The sequence below is a fragment of the Argentina anserina genome, chromosome 3 (assembly GCF_933775445.1).
Source record: "Argentina anserina chromosome 3, drPotAnse1.1, whole genome shotgun sequence".
Lineage (NCBI taxonomy): Eukaryota > Viridiplantae > Streptophyta > Magnoliopsida > Rosales > Rosaceae > Argentina > Argentina anserina.
The window spans coordinates 9894552-9911314 of record NC_065874.1 but is presented as its reverse complement, the minus strand read 5'-3'; the positions used below and the strand labels follow the sequence as shown (position 1 = coordinate 9911314).

The 16763-nt window shown below is 36.5% G+C and overlaps 1 protein-coding gene, 1 non-coding gene and 1 pseudogene across 2 annotated transcripts; all 3 read right to left on the bottom strand.

Annotated features, from left to right (window-relative positions):
- Positions 1-2537: 2537 nt before the first annotated feature.
- TRNAM-CAU (transfer RNA methionine (anticodon CAU)) lies at positions 2538-2627 on the bottom strand. The gene is given in 2 exon segments: positions 2538-2573; positions 2590-2627. It is a non-coding gene; the product is annotated as a tRNA-Met (tRNA).
- A 1448-nt stretch (positions 2628-4075) lies between these two features.
- LOC126787014 (F-box/FBD/LRR-repeat protein At5g56420-like) lies at positions 4076-5544 on the bottom strand (annotated as a pseudogene).
- Positions 5545-14049: 8505 nt separating this feature from the next.
- Positions 14050-16184, bottom strand: LOC126787013 (FBD-associated F-box protein At5g27750-like). The gene is given in 5 exon segments (XM_050512957.1): positions 14050-14430; positions 14515-14742; positions 14833-15333; positions 15336-15535; positions 16047-16184. Coding segments are annotated over 4 exon segments (1305 nt in total). The 5' UTR covers positions 15531-15535; positions 16047-16184.
- Between the last annotated feature and the right edge of the window lie 579 nt (positions 16185-16763).

Sequence of the window (16763 nt, the reverse complement as noted above, 5' to 3'; positions counted from 1 at the left end):
GCAATAGAAGATTACACACAATCTCATTGTCACCAAATCACCTCAATAGATTTAGTACCATACTTATCACCATGCTTCAATACATCATAATGAGAATAATGACCCCAAAGTCTAAATTAATGATCTCCTCCTCCAGCAGAATGGTTTGCAGCGTTGCCAAAAGCGAAACGGAGTCGAAAATCGCAGCTAGGAAGTGTGCACGTATTATCATACGGTTGGGTGTCCCTGTTAAGTTTAAGGACTTCAAGATCCTGAACATTGTTGCTGACTGTGATGTTAGATTTCCGATCAGACTCGAAGGTCTTGCTGACTGTTTCACCCAAATTATTTCCAATCTATTATACTTCGATTGGTAAAAGGCTTTGAAAGAATCAAAATCCAAAGTTGCGTTATGAATAAGTAAACGCATACAACTGAAATTGGTAATATCAATGTTTCAATTGTTTTGATTCATCAAATATTAATTTGTTGTAACCATTATCCTGCACTTGCTATACTTTAATGATGGTGTTGGGTATACTCGACTGATCTTACCCTTATCAATGAATAACATTAGTCCATGAAATTATTTGGCAAAACTCCCGAGGGCTGCCAATAATATTGAACAGTCTTAGTATAAGACCAAGGATATATATAGTAGGATCACTAGGAGTGGCCAAGCAAAATAGTACTTAATAACGATAACAAATCCAAACTTGCTCGTAATTGTATCTAGAAAGTAGAAAGAAAAACTAGTGAAAGTTTTCTAAAAAAAAAGCCCTTTGGTCTTCATCAGAAATGTTTGTTCGATAATTCCAACTAAATTATATATGAGAAGATGCTTATTATGGACCCACAATCACGTCGGAAAAACAACTCCTCGAACATTTCAACTCGAGCAGCCTTTGGACCTAATTCAGCCCTTGAAATTTCACCGTAGATTTTACCTGTTGTACTCCTAACTCGACCCGGAGAATAAATCCTATGTAGACCAGGAGTATAAATAGTCAACTTCTCCAAAACTTGACAATGTTTTAACAAATACTTCGTCAATGCCATATCGTCAAGATATCCACTGTATCCATTTTCCTTGAATCCCTTGATGGAGATAGTCTTCAGGCGTGACGATAAACAGTTAGGAACAGACTCCGGTGGAATCCAATTCAGCACTCTGTCATAGTTTGGAAGGTCAATCACCACTACTTCTCTGTCATCAGTAGGTTCAGTGACTTCAGTCACCTTATATTTTTGCTCAGCAACTCGAATCGCCTCCTCTTCCATCTGTCTACGAGTTGGATAAAACCCATCGTCTATCTCAAGACATTTTAGATTAGGTGATCTCTAGAGTAACTCCATTAGATTTCGCCACCAGTGTTTGTAATAGATACAAGTTATATAACTAATAAATTGTTCCTTAGAAAATTTTTCTTAGCATGCATTAAATCCTCGTCCAATAACATTAACAAGGCGTCAAAGAACCCATAAGGCCAACCTAGATGCTTAAGGCGTAGCTGGGAATTCGAATGAAACAAATTATCACAGAACCATAGACTTGTAGTTGAGAGACATAATATGCACATACATTATGAATATTGAGAAATCTATAGAAGTCGATCAATATGAATTATGTGGATTTCATGAATCAATAAAAGTATGTAGAAATCAGCCAAAAGTCTTGGTTCAAATCAGTAATTTTAACAATTCTATGAAAGTCTGTGTACTTTTTAAAGAGTATGTGAATTTTTTAAAAAGTGTGTCAATTAAAATAAGTCAACACAAATCTATATACAATACACCCCTGAAATACGATGAAAAATCTAAATCTGACAAAATTTGAAAATTCGAATTGAGGAACTTAGAACATCGCCACAGGTAGGGATGTAAGTAGGCTCGAACCGCTCGTGTTCGACTCGTGTTCGGCTCGATTTTAGCCCGTTTGACTCGAACTCATAAAGCTAAATGAGGCAAGATTGAGCTCAATATTAAGTCTGACCTTAAAAATGAGCCAAGTTTTAACAAGTATTCGTCTCGTTCGACTCGTTTAGCTCACGAGCTAGCTCGAGCTCGTTAATAGCTCAGCTCGTTTATTAAGCTTGACTTAATAACTTTTATAATATATATAGTATAATTTTTATATGATAAATAATATTAAAAATGTATTATAAATAATAATTAAATGAAATCATAATCTTATTGTACACTATATAAATAGTGTTTACTAAGAGCCATAATTCGATCAGTTTTATAAATTTTTCACCACCCCAAATGACCAAATTCTAAAGAAACAAACTCCTATCGTCAATTCGTCATAGAGCCACAAGCAGATAATCTATTATTCCTTTATTTCTTAATTAAAAGAGATTTTATATGATTCTATGACATTAAATTTTGAATTTTATTTTAAATTTCTTAATTTTAAAATATTAATTTCAAATAATTCAAGTCGGAGCCAAAATTTCAAACCCTAGCTTAATCCTTTTATACTAATTCTATGCGTCATAATCTTTCAAACAAAAAAAACTATGCGTCATAAGAAGTTGGAGAAAAAACAAAAACATTGGGGTGAGAGAGGCTCGAACTCTCGACCTCAGGATGACTCACTGTTTAAGCTATGAGACCTACGCGCTAGCCAACTGCGCCACCACCCCTTTACTGATATTGGGAATTATTTATTAATAATATTACTATGCGTAAGGATCCACATCCTTCAGTCTTGACTATATCCTACAGCCCTACACAGTTAATTTAAGAAAACATGGAGCTACATTATACAGTTACGATGGAGGGATTAAAGGATGTAAGTCATAGCTTAAAGAGTGACTCAGATATTGAAGATACATTGTAATATCGTTCAGTCTGATTTTCATACTCAAGAGTCCAGACACCTTCCACTAATATTCTTGTTTTAAGAGAAACGGACACTAAAGATAAACTACTACAATAGCTAACAGTACCCATAAAATATGTAGCAGTGTGTTCTTTACCATTACATCATCAAGATTCATGAGATCAAACTTCTTGTAACAGATTGATACAGAACAAAATCCTTTTAAACCATGGATTCAGACCTTCAAAACAAGCCCTTGCTGATGACCTTAAGTTGACAAGTCTCTGAACCCCATTCAAAGCTTGAAAGTTCACTGTGCAACTCCTCCGATTCCTGATACTGGGTGTAAATAGTCATCTCCTTCCAAACTTGACCGCTCTATAGCAGATACTTGAGCACTTCCATTTCATTTTATGTCCCAAGAGATGCTTTTCCCGTAATCCTATTACGATGACACTCTTGAGGTGTGATGAGACACATTTAGGAACAGACTCTGGTGGACGCCATGTAACTCTTTGAATGATACATTGATCAATATAATGTTAAGACACAGCGTCAATTTGCTTAGACTATCGAGATAAGGCACAGAACAATCCTTAATGAAAGACTGAAAGGCATGTATTAGTCAATCATAAATCAGAAACTAATGGAGACCAAGACATTTAATTAAACACTACAATTTCAGAAGATTTCAGTCAGAAACCCATCTTTGGTGCCAAGGTTATATAACAAGACCGGTAATCGATCAGGTTATAGATAACAAAAAGTGGCATGACTGAAGCAATGAGAATCTTATGCACCTTATTCTGTGTCCTTATTTCCATATCATACCCAACCAAACTATTATTTACATCTTCTAGCCAATGTCTAGTTTTTAATGCAGTCACATTAGCTTCAAAAGTATCTGTCATTTCAGACCAATGTTTATTCTTTCTGCTCCTTTCAGGCGATGATTCAACAGAGTTTGAACTCCTCCCACGTATACATATATAAACATATTCACCATACATATATAAACATCACTCGAGCATAAAGTTTCCATTGCATATCACCACCAAGATCCCATAACAGAATCCGTCAAAACAAAAGCAGCTTTTATCTTACACTGCATCATTAACTAAGAAGCGACGCATCATTGAAGGAGTTTTTGATAACAGAGTTGATGATAGACCACATTTTACACAAGCATCAGATTTTACATTGCATCATCAAGACAGATGGTGCTGTTAGACTTCATAACAGTCTCCATTTAAGGCTCATAGCGATGAACTACCCTTGTGTTAACTTCAACTCAACAATTTCTGAACCCCTTTGAAGCATTGAAAGTTCATTGGCTAACTTCCTCTCTTCCACTTCAGGAAGCTCTGGGGAATAAACAGTCATTTTCTGCAAAACTTGGCTATTCTTTAACAAGTACTTGATCGCTTCCATCTCATCCAGATATCCAAAGAATTCACTTCCCTTGAATCCATTTATGCAGATGGTCTTGACATGTTTTAGCAAACAGTTGGGCACAGATTCTGGTGGACTCCAAAGCAGGCTGTCTGCAAAGACTTCATCAGCTTCATTAGACTCTTCAAATTCAACCACTCGTACCAGATCCTCAAGTTCACTCACTGGTACCAAATTTCGACGATGGCAGGAGCGCATATACCCCTCATGTTCCACCAAAAGGGACTCTAGATTAGATACTCTTCCCAGCACCTTGGTCAGCAAATTCCACTTAGAACAGTCGCCCATCTCGAGAACTACCTTCAGCTCACGCAGATTATCAAAAGCAGCCACAGAATAGGCCTTCAAAAAAGTAAAGTATTAATAAAACAGAAGCCGACACTATATGATTGCGAATCCAAATTTGCATAAATATTAGTGTTGAAAATATACATCACACACTTACCCTCCAAACATTGAACTCTTGAAATTGCTGCCAGAAACTCAGTTACCCTTTCAGTATAGGAACGAACATTGGCTTCAACTAGAGATCTTGTCTTTACCAAGGTATAATGTGACAAGAGATCATCTTCGACATCAAGCCTTTCAAGTTTTGGAGCATCAATGTACAAGAAGTGTTATGCATCTATATTATTTTCATTCTTTGACCTTATCCTTAAAGTCTTCAACTTAGGCCCTGAGATGATGAAAACTTTCGTATCCAAGACATCCATCTATACTCAAGTACTCAAGCACATGGAACTGAGTAAAATCCATCAAGTTATTATCCGGATTGAAGAGACTATGATGCATAAATTCGAGATGAAGCTCCTTGACACTCGGGTAACACCCTCCTCTAGGAATTCTTACTGAAGGGTTTAACCACAGCTTCCAAACCAAGAGCGTTCACAAGCCCAAAGGCTTTCAGGCAACTCAAACATCTCTTCTCCATCTTGATCAACTGAAAGATGTAGTTCCACCGCATTACATTTGATGGCAGCCTCAGCTTGACAATTATTGAAATAGAGATGGAAACTTTGAATCGCGAGCAAGTCACGAATCTGAAGAGCCCGATCAACAAAACCTATAAAATCAGCCGAGGAGTGGAAATCATGACTGTAGAAGTGGAGCGAAACATTAGCCCACATGTTCTTCAACTCTTTGGGCAAAATGCTGGTACTCACAGCACACTTCCTAAATGGCCAACATTCTGATTCGAGGCAGGACAGAATGTGGCACAGAATTTCATCAGGTAATGCACTGATCCTATCTTCAGCTATTGCTGCTCTCTTGGACAATAAATCCATGTGTACTCTAATGGTGAAAAAAACACTGTTAACATCAGACTCCTTACAACATGAGGAGCTCCAGAAGCTGCTGTATGAAAATTAAGATATAAACACATATTTTGTATTCAATTACACAGAAACTGAAGTAATGAAGCACTGCTAAAATACATCTATACATCACTGTACATTTCCAATCAAAACACAAAAATGTAAAACCCCCTTACAAGTATGAAACACCCAGATATTATATTTTCCTTTCTCCACAACACTCCCGTCAATGCAATAACAAATGTACTGTTTCTGCTTATATAAACGATGAAAAAGACCTCAACTTGGATATCATATTCCTCTTCTCGTTAATAAACTTGAAGCCCAAAGTCCCAAAAAGAGAGATGGTAAAGGAACTCAAAAGGATTAGGAAGCAAAGTACCTGATCACACTCTGGTCTGGTTGATCAGCCGCACCAGAACTCAAACTACGAGAGATGGGAACAAAAAGAGCCTTCTTATAGTCTGAATGTCATCTCTCCACGTGTCCCAACACGGCCACAACAGTAATACATAACTCCTGACCAATGAGAGTCTTCCACGCACTGGGTTAGATTCAAAGTTGTCATCTTTTATTTTTTATTTTTACTATTTGGTCACTTTTTTTTGTCAATAGTAACAATTCTTCACATCGGTTAAAAACTTAAAATGCCAATCAAATTGATTGTGTAAAGACCAGTACTTTATTTTAGAAGAAATGAAGAGGGGTATGCACTCACTTGGTTATAGTATTTCTGGTAAGTTCTCGTATGCAAGTCCGTTTTCCACCTCATCGGCGATCTCCTTCATGCGTTATCTATCAGCTTTCTCCATGAAGTCATGAACTAATACACAGTAACTAACTATGAACTATCTTCACATCTGGGAGTGACCGTTAAAATGGAAGTACTCTTTGAGCAATGTTTACTCTTTCTGCTGTTGTTAGGGGATGATCCAAGTCATCCAACAAGAGCTTCGATGTAGAGATTTTAAATTCTGAACAGTAAAATTTTAAATTTTAAATGCTAACATTCTACAATAATTTTAATGTAATAAAAATTACAATACAACTGTTGAATATCGATCCTGAGTTTGAATAACAAACTCAGTTACAACTTGAATCTAAAAGCATTGTTTATAATTAAGTATAAATTACAGTTGTAGGATTCACTCGTGACTCACCAAAATTAAAAAACTGAATCAAATAGCACGCTGCTGACAGCTGCTCGACTTACCAACTGCAACTACGTACAACCTGCAGTGTTACCACTGCACCATTGATTAGTACACCGAGATTACAAACAGAAACCCAGTCAGCCTCACAGTTTCTATGAGTAAACTAAATATAACTACTCAACAAATAAACAACAACAATAACATGCAACAACGACAATAGATAATGCGTCACATCTCAATCAAAGTTAAGTTCTCGACTTAACATTATCACAACACCAATAATTTACAACAACATTTACTCCATAGACAAACAATATCATCATATCGTCACCACGACAACAACACATACAACATTAATATCTCACTACACTCAAACTCCACAACACAAAAACACCAACCACTCAAACTCCATCAACAACCACAACACTAACCACAACAACATCAACACCCTCAACAACCTAAGACAAATAAAAGATAATCTATTACCTCACTCTCTAATCACACAAACAGGCGTAATGCATAACGTCATTACCCTCAACACACTTAGGCTTACTGATCCTCTTCGCTACATAGGAGGGATTAAGTGTCTAATGATCCCCTTCGCCACATAGGAGAGATCAACGATCTTATACCCCACACCAGAGAGACTGAAACCATCACACAACATAGGTCTCATTCGCCACACAGGAGACACCTTAACCTACAACTACAATGTTGGTTGCCAAAACAATGTCCTCACCAAGTCACACATCTAACTCACATACTACATCACACTATCAACGAACACACACCACACTACATCACCCACTCACACAACAGAGAATTTAAAGAAATAAATAGTGAATTTTGCATGAAAGCATAGTTCAGGATATCACTTAGACAAACAAATATAAAAAGTATAATCCATGCATAGGTTTTACTTCAAGAGATTACACCTAAAAAGAAGCACAAAATATTGATTAGTGATTCCTGCATAAAAGCATAGTTCAAGAATTCACAAATAACAAGAAAAACACAGAAGAAGATAAGTGATTCCTGCATAATATCTTAGTTCAAAAATCACTTAACAAACAATAAGAGATAAGAGATAAGTAAACAAATAACAAACACAAGAAAACACAAACAGAAAGAACACACGAACTCTGCTCAACACCACTATCATCATCCTAAATGATACTCATCAGTACGTGTAATATATCAATCCATGCATGATATACACACCACAAATATCACGTACAATATATATTAATCCACGCATGATATATATGCACACCACCACAACACGTATAATATATATCAGTCCACACATGATATATATGTACACCACAAACAACATGTATAATATATATCAATCCACGCATGATATATATATATATAGGAATCCACAAATACGACAACCACTTCCACACATAACTCTACTCCTGAGGTTACGGCAACCCGAAGTCATTCCTCAGAACAAATGAACAACCAAACCACTCACTCTAATTTGTACCTCAGGTTAAGGCAACCTGAAACCACTCCCCAGTATAGACAACACTCAAGCAACACACAAAAAACTATTCCTGAGGTTATGGCAACCCGAATTCACTTCCCAGAATAGTCATCACAAGACTCACACACACCACGCCAACTCACAGCACTCACTCACACAGAAAGAACATACAAGAAAATAAGTAGTGAATCCTGCATAAAAGCATAATTCATGAATTCACGTCACAAGAAATAAGATAAGAAAAGTGTAATCCATACATAATAACTTAGTTCAGAAGATTACACTGCACACAAGAACAATTAGTGACTTTTGCAGAATAGTGTAGTTCAGGAAATCAATTATCAAACAGATAAATCCAGAAAATAAGAATCTTACATCACAATCATTTAACATAGTCCGTAACCATTAACATTTTTAAAAAGCATAACAATAAAATCATGTTTTACTAACCCATGGACCGTAATCGATTAAGTCAATATATTTTGAAAACAAAACATATTTATCAAGATTTAGTAGATAAATGGCCCGGAGACTATGTCAATACCCTCACTACCACAAATAACAAATACTATAAAACAACTCACCTTTAACATAACCCTCATATTCAACAACCTTTCAAACCATTTTACTAAAATTACATTTTTACTTACCCATGGACCGTTGACGATCAAGTCCATGTATTTTCAAAACAATTATATTTTTAAGCGATTTTAAGGCTGGTATATCAAGAACCCTGCTAACAGGTACATCAACAATAACACAATGTCAAAACATCCAACCTTGGACCGCCACTATGCGAGACACATACACAGTCACAAACATTTTACCATCAAGGCCGCCACTAAAGGCAAAACACCTTAACACTCACCACATGTCACTTCGCGAAACCATACAAGCACAACATCAATACTACTCACACTACTGCATTCAAACATCAATAATACCGGAATGTACATTTTTCTTCCTTTTTGGCCAAACAAAACACACATACACTTCAACCATACAATTATCCTCCATAAACCTCTAATTTACCGAGAGGTACTTTTTATTCTCTCTCGGTCGCATCCTCCATAATCAATATAATCCAACAAAATGCGCACAATATTTCAAAGCGATAAATAAAATATAACAATATATAAACAATGGAATTATATGGACGATCTCATTATCACTTAAATGTATATGTATATATATATATATATATATCACCATATATATATATATAAATATATACCAATCTCACAATATACAAATAATCAATGCATACTAAATACGCCTAGTTACCGCCATGGGTAACTAGCTTAACGTGAGGTTTACTCACTTTTTCGCTCATGCTAGCAAATTGCAACCTTAAGTGAGTACCTAATTGATTCAACGAACTCCAAGTACCTAAGTGACACAAGTCTCACTTAGTAAACAACCAAACCGAGAATAGTCTAACACACGAAAACAACCAACAACAACTTCAATCTAGAATCACTAAACCTTTAACAACAACTAACTTAGTCAAGAATTAAACCAACACATGCAAATGACCTATGTAAACGCTCGTATCGACGAGCACATCACAATTGAGTAAACCATTACTCCGAAACACGACCCAACACACCGCCACACGCCGCCAACAGTGGCGGCACTACCACTGCTCCGGTGACCACCAATGATCACCAAAATTTACAATCACAATCTAAACAACATTTCCAACAACTTTCTAATTGACACCAAAGTCTAAATCAAAACCTCAACAGTCTAATCGACGAAGAATATAAAATCAGAACTATTCACATACCCTAGAAAAAGAAATCGTCGATTCTCCTTGTGTGTTTCGAAATAGATAAAACTGTTTTTGAGGGTTGATAAATATACTACAAGCTTCAACAAAGTTCACATTACAGAATCCCTCAAAAACGAAAGCAGCACCGTATTGTACATTGCATCACCAACTAAGAAGATGCATCATCATGCCTTCTGTGACTTTGATAACAGTTGATGACATACCGCATATTTTACAAGGATCATAAATTACATTGCATCATCAACAAAGACGGTGCTATTATAGACTTCTTAACAGTCTCCATTTAAGACCGACATCGACAGACTACCTTCGTATCAACTTCAACTCGGAAACTCTTTGAACCCCGTTCAAGCATTGAAAGTTCACCGTCTAACTGCTTCTCTTCCCTTTTGGACAGACGTGGAGAACAAAGTCATCTTCTGCAATACTTGGATACTCTTTAAGAAGTACTTGATCACTTCCTTCTCATCTAGATATCCAAAGTATTCACTTCCTTTGAACCCCTTTATGCAGATGGTTTTGATGTGTTTTACCAAACAAATCGGCACAAACTCTGGTGCGCGCCAAAGCAGCCTGTCTGGGAAGATTTTATTAGCATCCTTAATCTTTGGAACTAGTTGAATCACCAATCCAGAATCTCCATGGTGGCAGGGGTCTAGGAAGAATGGAAACGTGCCTACACCCACGTTTCCCGCTTTCGAAACGGAACCACTCCGGAAATGCGACGAAAACGTCTGAAAACGCTCGGAAATGCCTGAAAACGTGCCAGAAACGCCCGGAAACGTGATTCCAGAAAAACGAGTTTTGGAAACGCGAGTTTCTAAAAAATAAAGGTTTTTTTTTATGTTTTTTAAAAATGAAGGGCTAGACCTACATTCGTCGAGTCAAATTACTTATTTCGACATATTTTTGACCTCATGCCAAGTCGCCGACCCTCCTTCTCTCTTGTTGATACCTAGATCTCTCATATATTTATATTATTTCGAATGTTAAACACCAAATTATTTGAGATTTTGAATTATTTAAACTAAAAATTTGTTATTATATTTATTTTTTGTATAATTTATATATATTTATATATATATTTTTTATTTCGACGTTTTCAAAATGTACCTGCTTCCTAAATATTTTGAAAAACACGCTTCATCCTTCATATTCCACTTAGAATAGTCGCCCATCTCGAGAACCACCTTCAGCTCCCGCAAATAATCAAAAGCAGCCACAAAACATGCCTTCAAAAAGAAAAGTATTAGTACGCAGAAACTGGCGCTATATAATCCCCACCAAACATGATATACCAAGGGAAAAAAATGTCAACAAGTGCTAACTCACCATAAGAAAAAGAGAAGAGACTGTCAAACATTTAATTCTGGAAATTCCTGCCAGAAACTGGGTTGCATGTTCATCATAGGAACGGACATTGGCTTCAACTAGAGATCTTGTATTCACCAAGATATGTTAAACATCGACAAGCGTGGCCCATGGACCAACTGTACCGATATTGTCTCAACTTAGCTACCTCACAGGTGTTGGATTTTAATCACAAAAAACCTCGATACAAATGGTTATTATCTACCCACTTATAAGCTTTATTTTCTTTGTCACTTATTAGATGTGAGATCTCTCTTCTCCAACACGCCTCCTCACGTGCAACCTAATTTTTAGGTCTGCACGTGACAGATTAACATCTCACACTGGGACGAAATAAACCAAGATCTAGTAACCAACGACACTTGATGACCATCCACTTGGAAAACTCTTCGATGGCATGATAATGACACCCATCTTGGGCCCATGACAAAGTGGCACTCAATTCGGGCCGACGACAGATCGGAAGCGCGACTGGAGAGGGACCCGCTCTGATACCATGTTAAACAACGACAAACGTGGCCCATGGACCAACTGTACCGATATTATCCCAACTTAGTCACCTCACAAGTGTTAGGTTTTAATCACAAAAAGCCTTGAAACAATTGGTTATTATCCACCCACTTATAAGCTTTATTTTCTTTGTCACTTCTTAAATGTGGGATCTCTCTTCTCCAACAAGATATAACGTGACAATAGATTATCTTCGACATCAAGCCTTTCAAGCTTTGGAGCATCAATATAAAAGAGGTGTGCTACATGAATATCATTTTCACTCTTTGACCTTATCCTTTAATTCCTCAGCCTAGGCCCCCAGATGATGAAAGTAAGACTTTTGAATCCAAGATTTCCATCTATGCTCAAGTACTCAAGCGCAGGGAACTGAGAAATATCCATCAAGTTATTATCTGGATCGAGGAGATCAGGATTCATAAAGTCGAGATGAAGCTCCTTGAGACTTCGGTAACACCCTCCTTTAGGAATTCTTGTCGAATAGTTTAATCCCAGCTTCAAAACCAACATTGTTTCACAAGTCAACAGACTTGCAGGCAACTCGAACATCTCTTTTCCATGTGCTTTAACTGAAACTCTCAGTCTCTTATCTAAACTAAACAACTACCGCCAACCAGTCGACTACAATCTGATAAAACCTAGATCAATCTCATTTTCTATTTTTACCCTAGCACTTGTTAAACTAACAGAATAAATATAGAAATTTATATGGAACATCTCATTTCCACAATCTCATGAGAATATAGAAACACATAACTTAACGAAATTCAAATACATGTGTTAAGTACCATTAGTTGCCACCTTTTATGTTGATCTGCCATGATTTTTGCTTGTAAGAACTAATGATACTTAAACATGTAGTTGAATTTCGTTAAGTTATGTGTTTCTATATTCTTATGAGATTGTGGAAATGAGATGTTTCATATAAAATTCTATATTTATTCTGTTAGTTTAACAAGTGCTAGGGTAAAAATAGAAAATGAGATTGATCTAGATTTTATCAGATTGTGGTCGACTGATTGGCGGTAGTTTTTTAGTTTAGATAAAAGACACAAATTAAGGAGTAGGGAGGAAAAATTGGCGCCAAAATTGAAATTGTTGGGTGTCTTTCTCAAGGTAAAGGGCCGGAAAAACATTGTTTCTCTCAGATGGGGTTAATTTTGTCTTTTAACCCTTTTTGTGGGCCTCACGTACTTGCCACGTCACCAAGATGACGAAGAAGTTGAAAAAAAACTGACGGAAGTACTTCAATGATAGCAATACTAGAGTCTGGGTATCACATTGGTACGATTAAGAGTTGAGGTATCACATTGGTAGGTACACCAAAATTGAGGGACTGTTGGTGAAAAAAACTCTTTCAACTATTATTTAACTAATGATAAATTGATATACCCAAGGGTGTGCTAAGTATAAGCATACAAACATCCAGACACCTATATCTTATTTTCTCCACAAAACCACAACTTCCATCAGTGGAAACAAAAACAAACATCACAAATTTATTGTTTATGCTTACATAAACCATGAAAAAGACCTCAACTTGACTATCATATTCCTCTTCTCGTTAACTTAAAGCCCAAACAGAGACATAGTAAAGAAACATAAAACAATAAGGAAGCAAAGAACCTGATCACAGTTTCCGGGTTGATCAACCGCCAAGAACTGAGAGTTTGAGAAATGGGACCACGCAGAGCTATTTTATAGTCTAAACGGCACCTCTCCACGCGTCTTGCAACAGTAATACCTAACTTTTAACCAATGAGAGTCTTCCACCACTTTGTTCAGTTAAAGTTCTCATCTTTTTTTATCTTTCACCTTATTGGTAACAATTCTTTACATTGGTTAAATTTCCAGTGTAAAGAGCAGTCCGTATATTGCCAATTACATAGGCATGAAGTGAAGAATTGATTTATACATTCTGCAGCATGCATCAACTGACTCATCTTTCAGGTGTCAGCTTAATTCTTTCATGGAGTTGGAAACTTGAAGTGAATTCATCTTCCACCACGGTGCTGTACCGAAAATATTCTGCAGTTATAAACAAGCTAAAACAAAAGAAACATATTCATATATAGTGAATCAAGCACTGTGTTCTACATTGCATCATAACTGCGTAAGCATAAACTGTGATGACAGATACCTCTCTGATATATTTAAGCATCCATGCTTTTACAAATTTGATCACAACTCTGCACTTGCGAGATGTGACAATAATTCAAAACAAAAAGTTTCATCTTAGACAATTTCAATCCTGCAAGCCTCTGAAACCCTTGCTCTATGTATAAGGCCCGCTTTTTTGCACGCGAAGAAACTGAAGAAATAGTCATCTTCTTCAAAACTTCACCGTTTCTTAAGAAATACTTCACCACTTCCATAGCATTTGACTGTGCCTTGAAGCCCTCGATCAAGATACTCTCCAGGTTTGACATTAAACAACTAGGCACAAGTTGTGGTGCATCCCATCGCCACTTTGAATCCTCTTCAGGTCCCAAGTCTGCTTCATGCTTGAGGTCTTTTCCTTCACAGCTAGTAGCCTGGCAAAGTTCAGTGGAAAACGGAGAATGAACAAAACTGCATGTTGGTCTCATAATATATCACAATAGAATCACACATCTTACACTATGTTTTAAGACAAGATACTGCAGATGAGGTGATCTGTTAAGAAACTCCGTCAGCAATTCCATGGAAAAGCATTGGTGAAGTGCCAACGTCAATTCAATTAAATTTCCAAAGACAGGCAGAGAATCAACCTTCATGAGAAAATAAAGTGTTAAATAATCAATCACAAACTTAAGCATGTGTTTATGTGGCATAGTTGAACTCAAACCTTTAATCACATTCAGACACTTTATATTGCATAAATAAAAAGAACAAATAGAATGCTAATCATTATTTGTAAATAAAAGGGAATGAAGACTAATTAACACCATACATACCTTGAAACAATGCACTGACAGACATAATAATTTGACACTGGATAGTCCTGCTAGAAGCAAAGAAAACCGCGGAAAGTCCTTATCTATATACGAACAATGAAGTAGCTCAATACTGGCTTTAATTAGGGATTCTGCTTTCCCCAAACAATACTCTTGTGAAACATTCCCCTTTATAATAACATTTTCAAGCTTTGGACAAGTTAGCAAATAGTTGTACTGATCATGCTACTGAGTATTGCAACATATATTTAGTGTCTTCAGTGCAGGGGCAGCAACTTCTAAAAGAGGACGACACATATATTTACGGTAACCTTCAATAGTCAAGTCTTCAAGTATAGGGCAGCTAGAGAAGAGCTTAACCATTGAGACATCACAGCTATAATCATTAATTGCAACATGGAGGATTTTCAGACTCGGGAAACATCCCAATGCAGGAAGTAGATTGGCAGTGAAGTTTGATCTCAGCTTCAAAATTACTAGGGTCTTGCACATGATGATGCTTTAAGGTCATAAAACAATCTCTGATCGAAGTGCAGATTAGTAACAGATGCCCATATGTTCTTCCATCTTCTAGACAGAATACAGGTCCTCACAGCATGTTTTGTCTCGAGAAAAGAAAGTGTGTGAGAGAAAAGTGCATCTGGTAACTCACTGATCCTATCTCGAACTCTCAACCGATGCTTTGATTTTGAATTCATTTGCCCTGATGCTAAAACACACGGTCAAATTGCAAGCACAGTTGTAAATTTGGTAATTTTAAGCTTCAACATGTAAGATTACAAAAACTGTAACAGACAAACATACATTTAAAGAAAAAGGAACTGCTTGAAAACTACACTTATTTTGTCTTCCATTTTCAGTTCCAAAATTGCCGAATGAAAAATGAGCACCATACTATCTCAAGAACAGTTTTTGACAGAAAAACCAAACAGACCCGAAACTACAACATTTGTATTTGCTCAACCTTGAGATGATACAAATACTATATTTTCTTTAGCAATATATATCATATATTCTTAATTAAGAGGTAAACAATACAAAAGGGAAGTACTGCTGGTCTGAACTGGTAAAATTGAAGACCATTATTGACCAACAAAATTATCAATTTCATGCATTTCGTATATGAAAACAAACTATGGAGGGAAAGAACTTAGGTTCCGGTTGTGCTCAATGTTCATGGTATCAAACAAACAAGTCAAGAGGAAGAACAGTACCTTTTGTGGTCACCCAGAAAAATTAAAATTTCATTGAACAGTTGGGTCTGGTGACTCTTCTCGGCTCTGATGCTAAGAAAAGAACTGGAGAGTGTTGGTAGAGAAACCTAAACAAAGTGAGGGACGGAAGGAGACGAGCCTTCGGTGCTTGGGCTCGGGGTTTTACATTTGGGCTTCTTATTAGAACATCATTCGACTCTTTCTGTGTGTTTATGACTTTATGAATTATGATTTATGAATACGGTTTCTTCAAAAAACAAAATTATGAATATGGTTTAATAAAAATATATAAGAGGCACATGAGATTACAATGCTTCTTGTTCTTTTGGTCACACTCATGGCGGAGGCATTCGTCGGATACAATGGTAAGCTTGGTGTCTAATCAAGATGGAAGGCGGCTTGTTTTCCATTGTCCAAGTCATTTCAGATTCTTCAGCATATATCTGTTGTTGATTTTAACCAAAACCATATTCTCTTGAAATGAAACATCTTATCAAAATCCCACACACCCTTTCTTTTCAAAGAATCGATAGGGGGCAGTAGCACAAGGAAATTTATATAATGTGCGTTGCGTCACTAGTTCACTATTATAGATTTTCCGGCATACAGATACATGATACAATGCTGGTGGTTAAAATTTATGACCTTAATACGTACAAATGCATGCATGGTACGCTAATCTACTTCTTATTTCATCCACTGCAAATATTAGATATT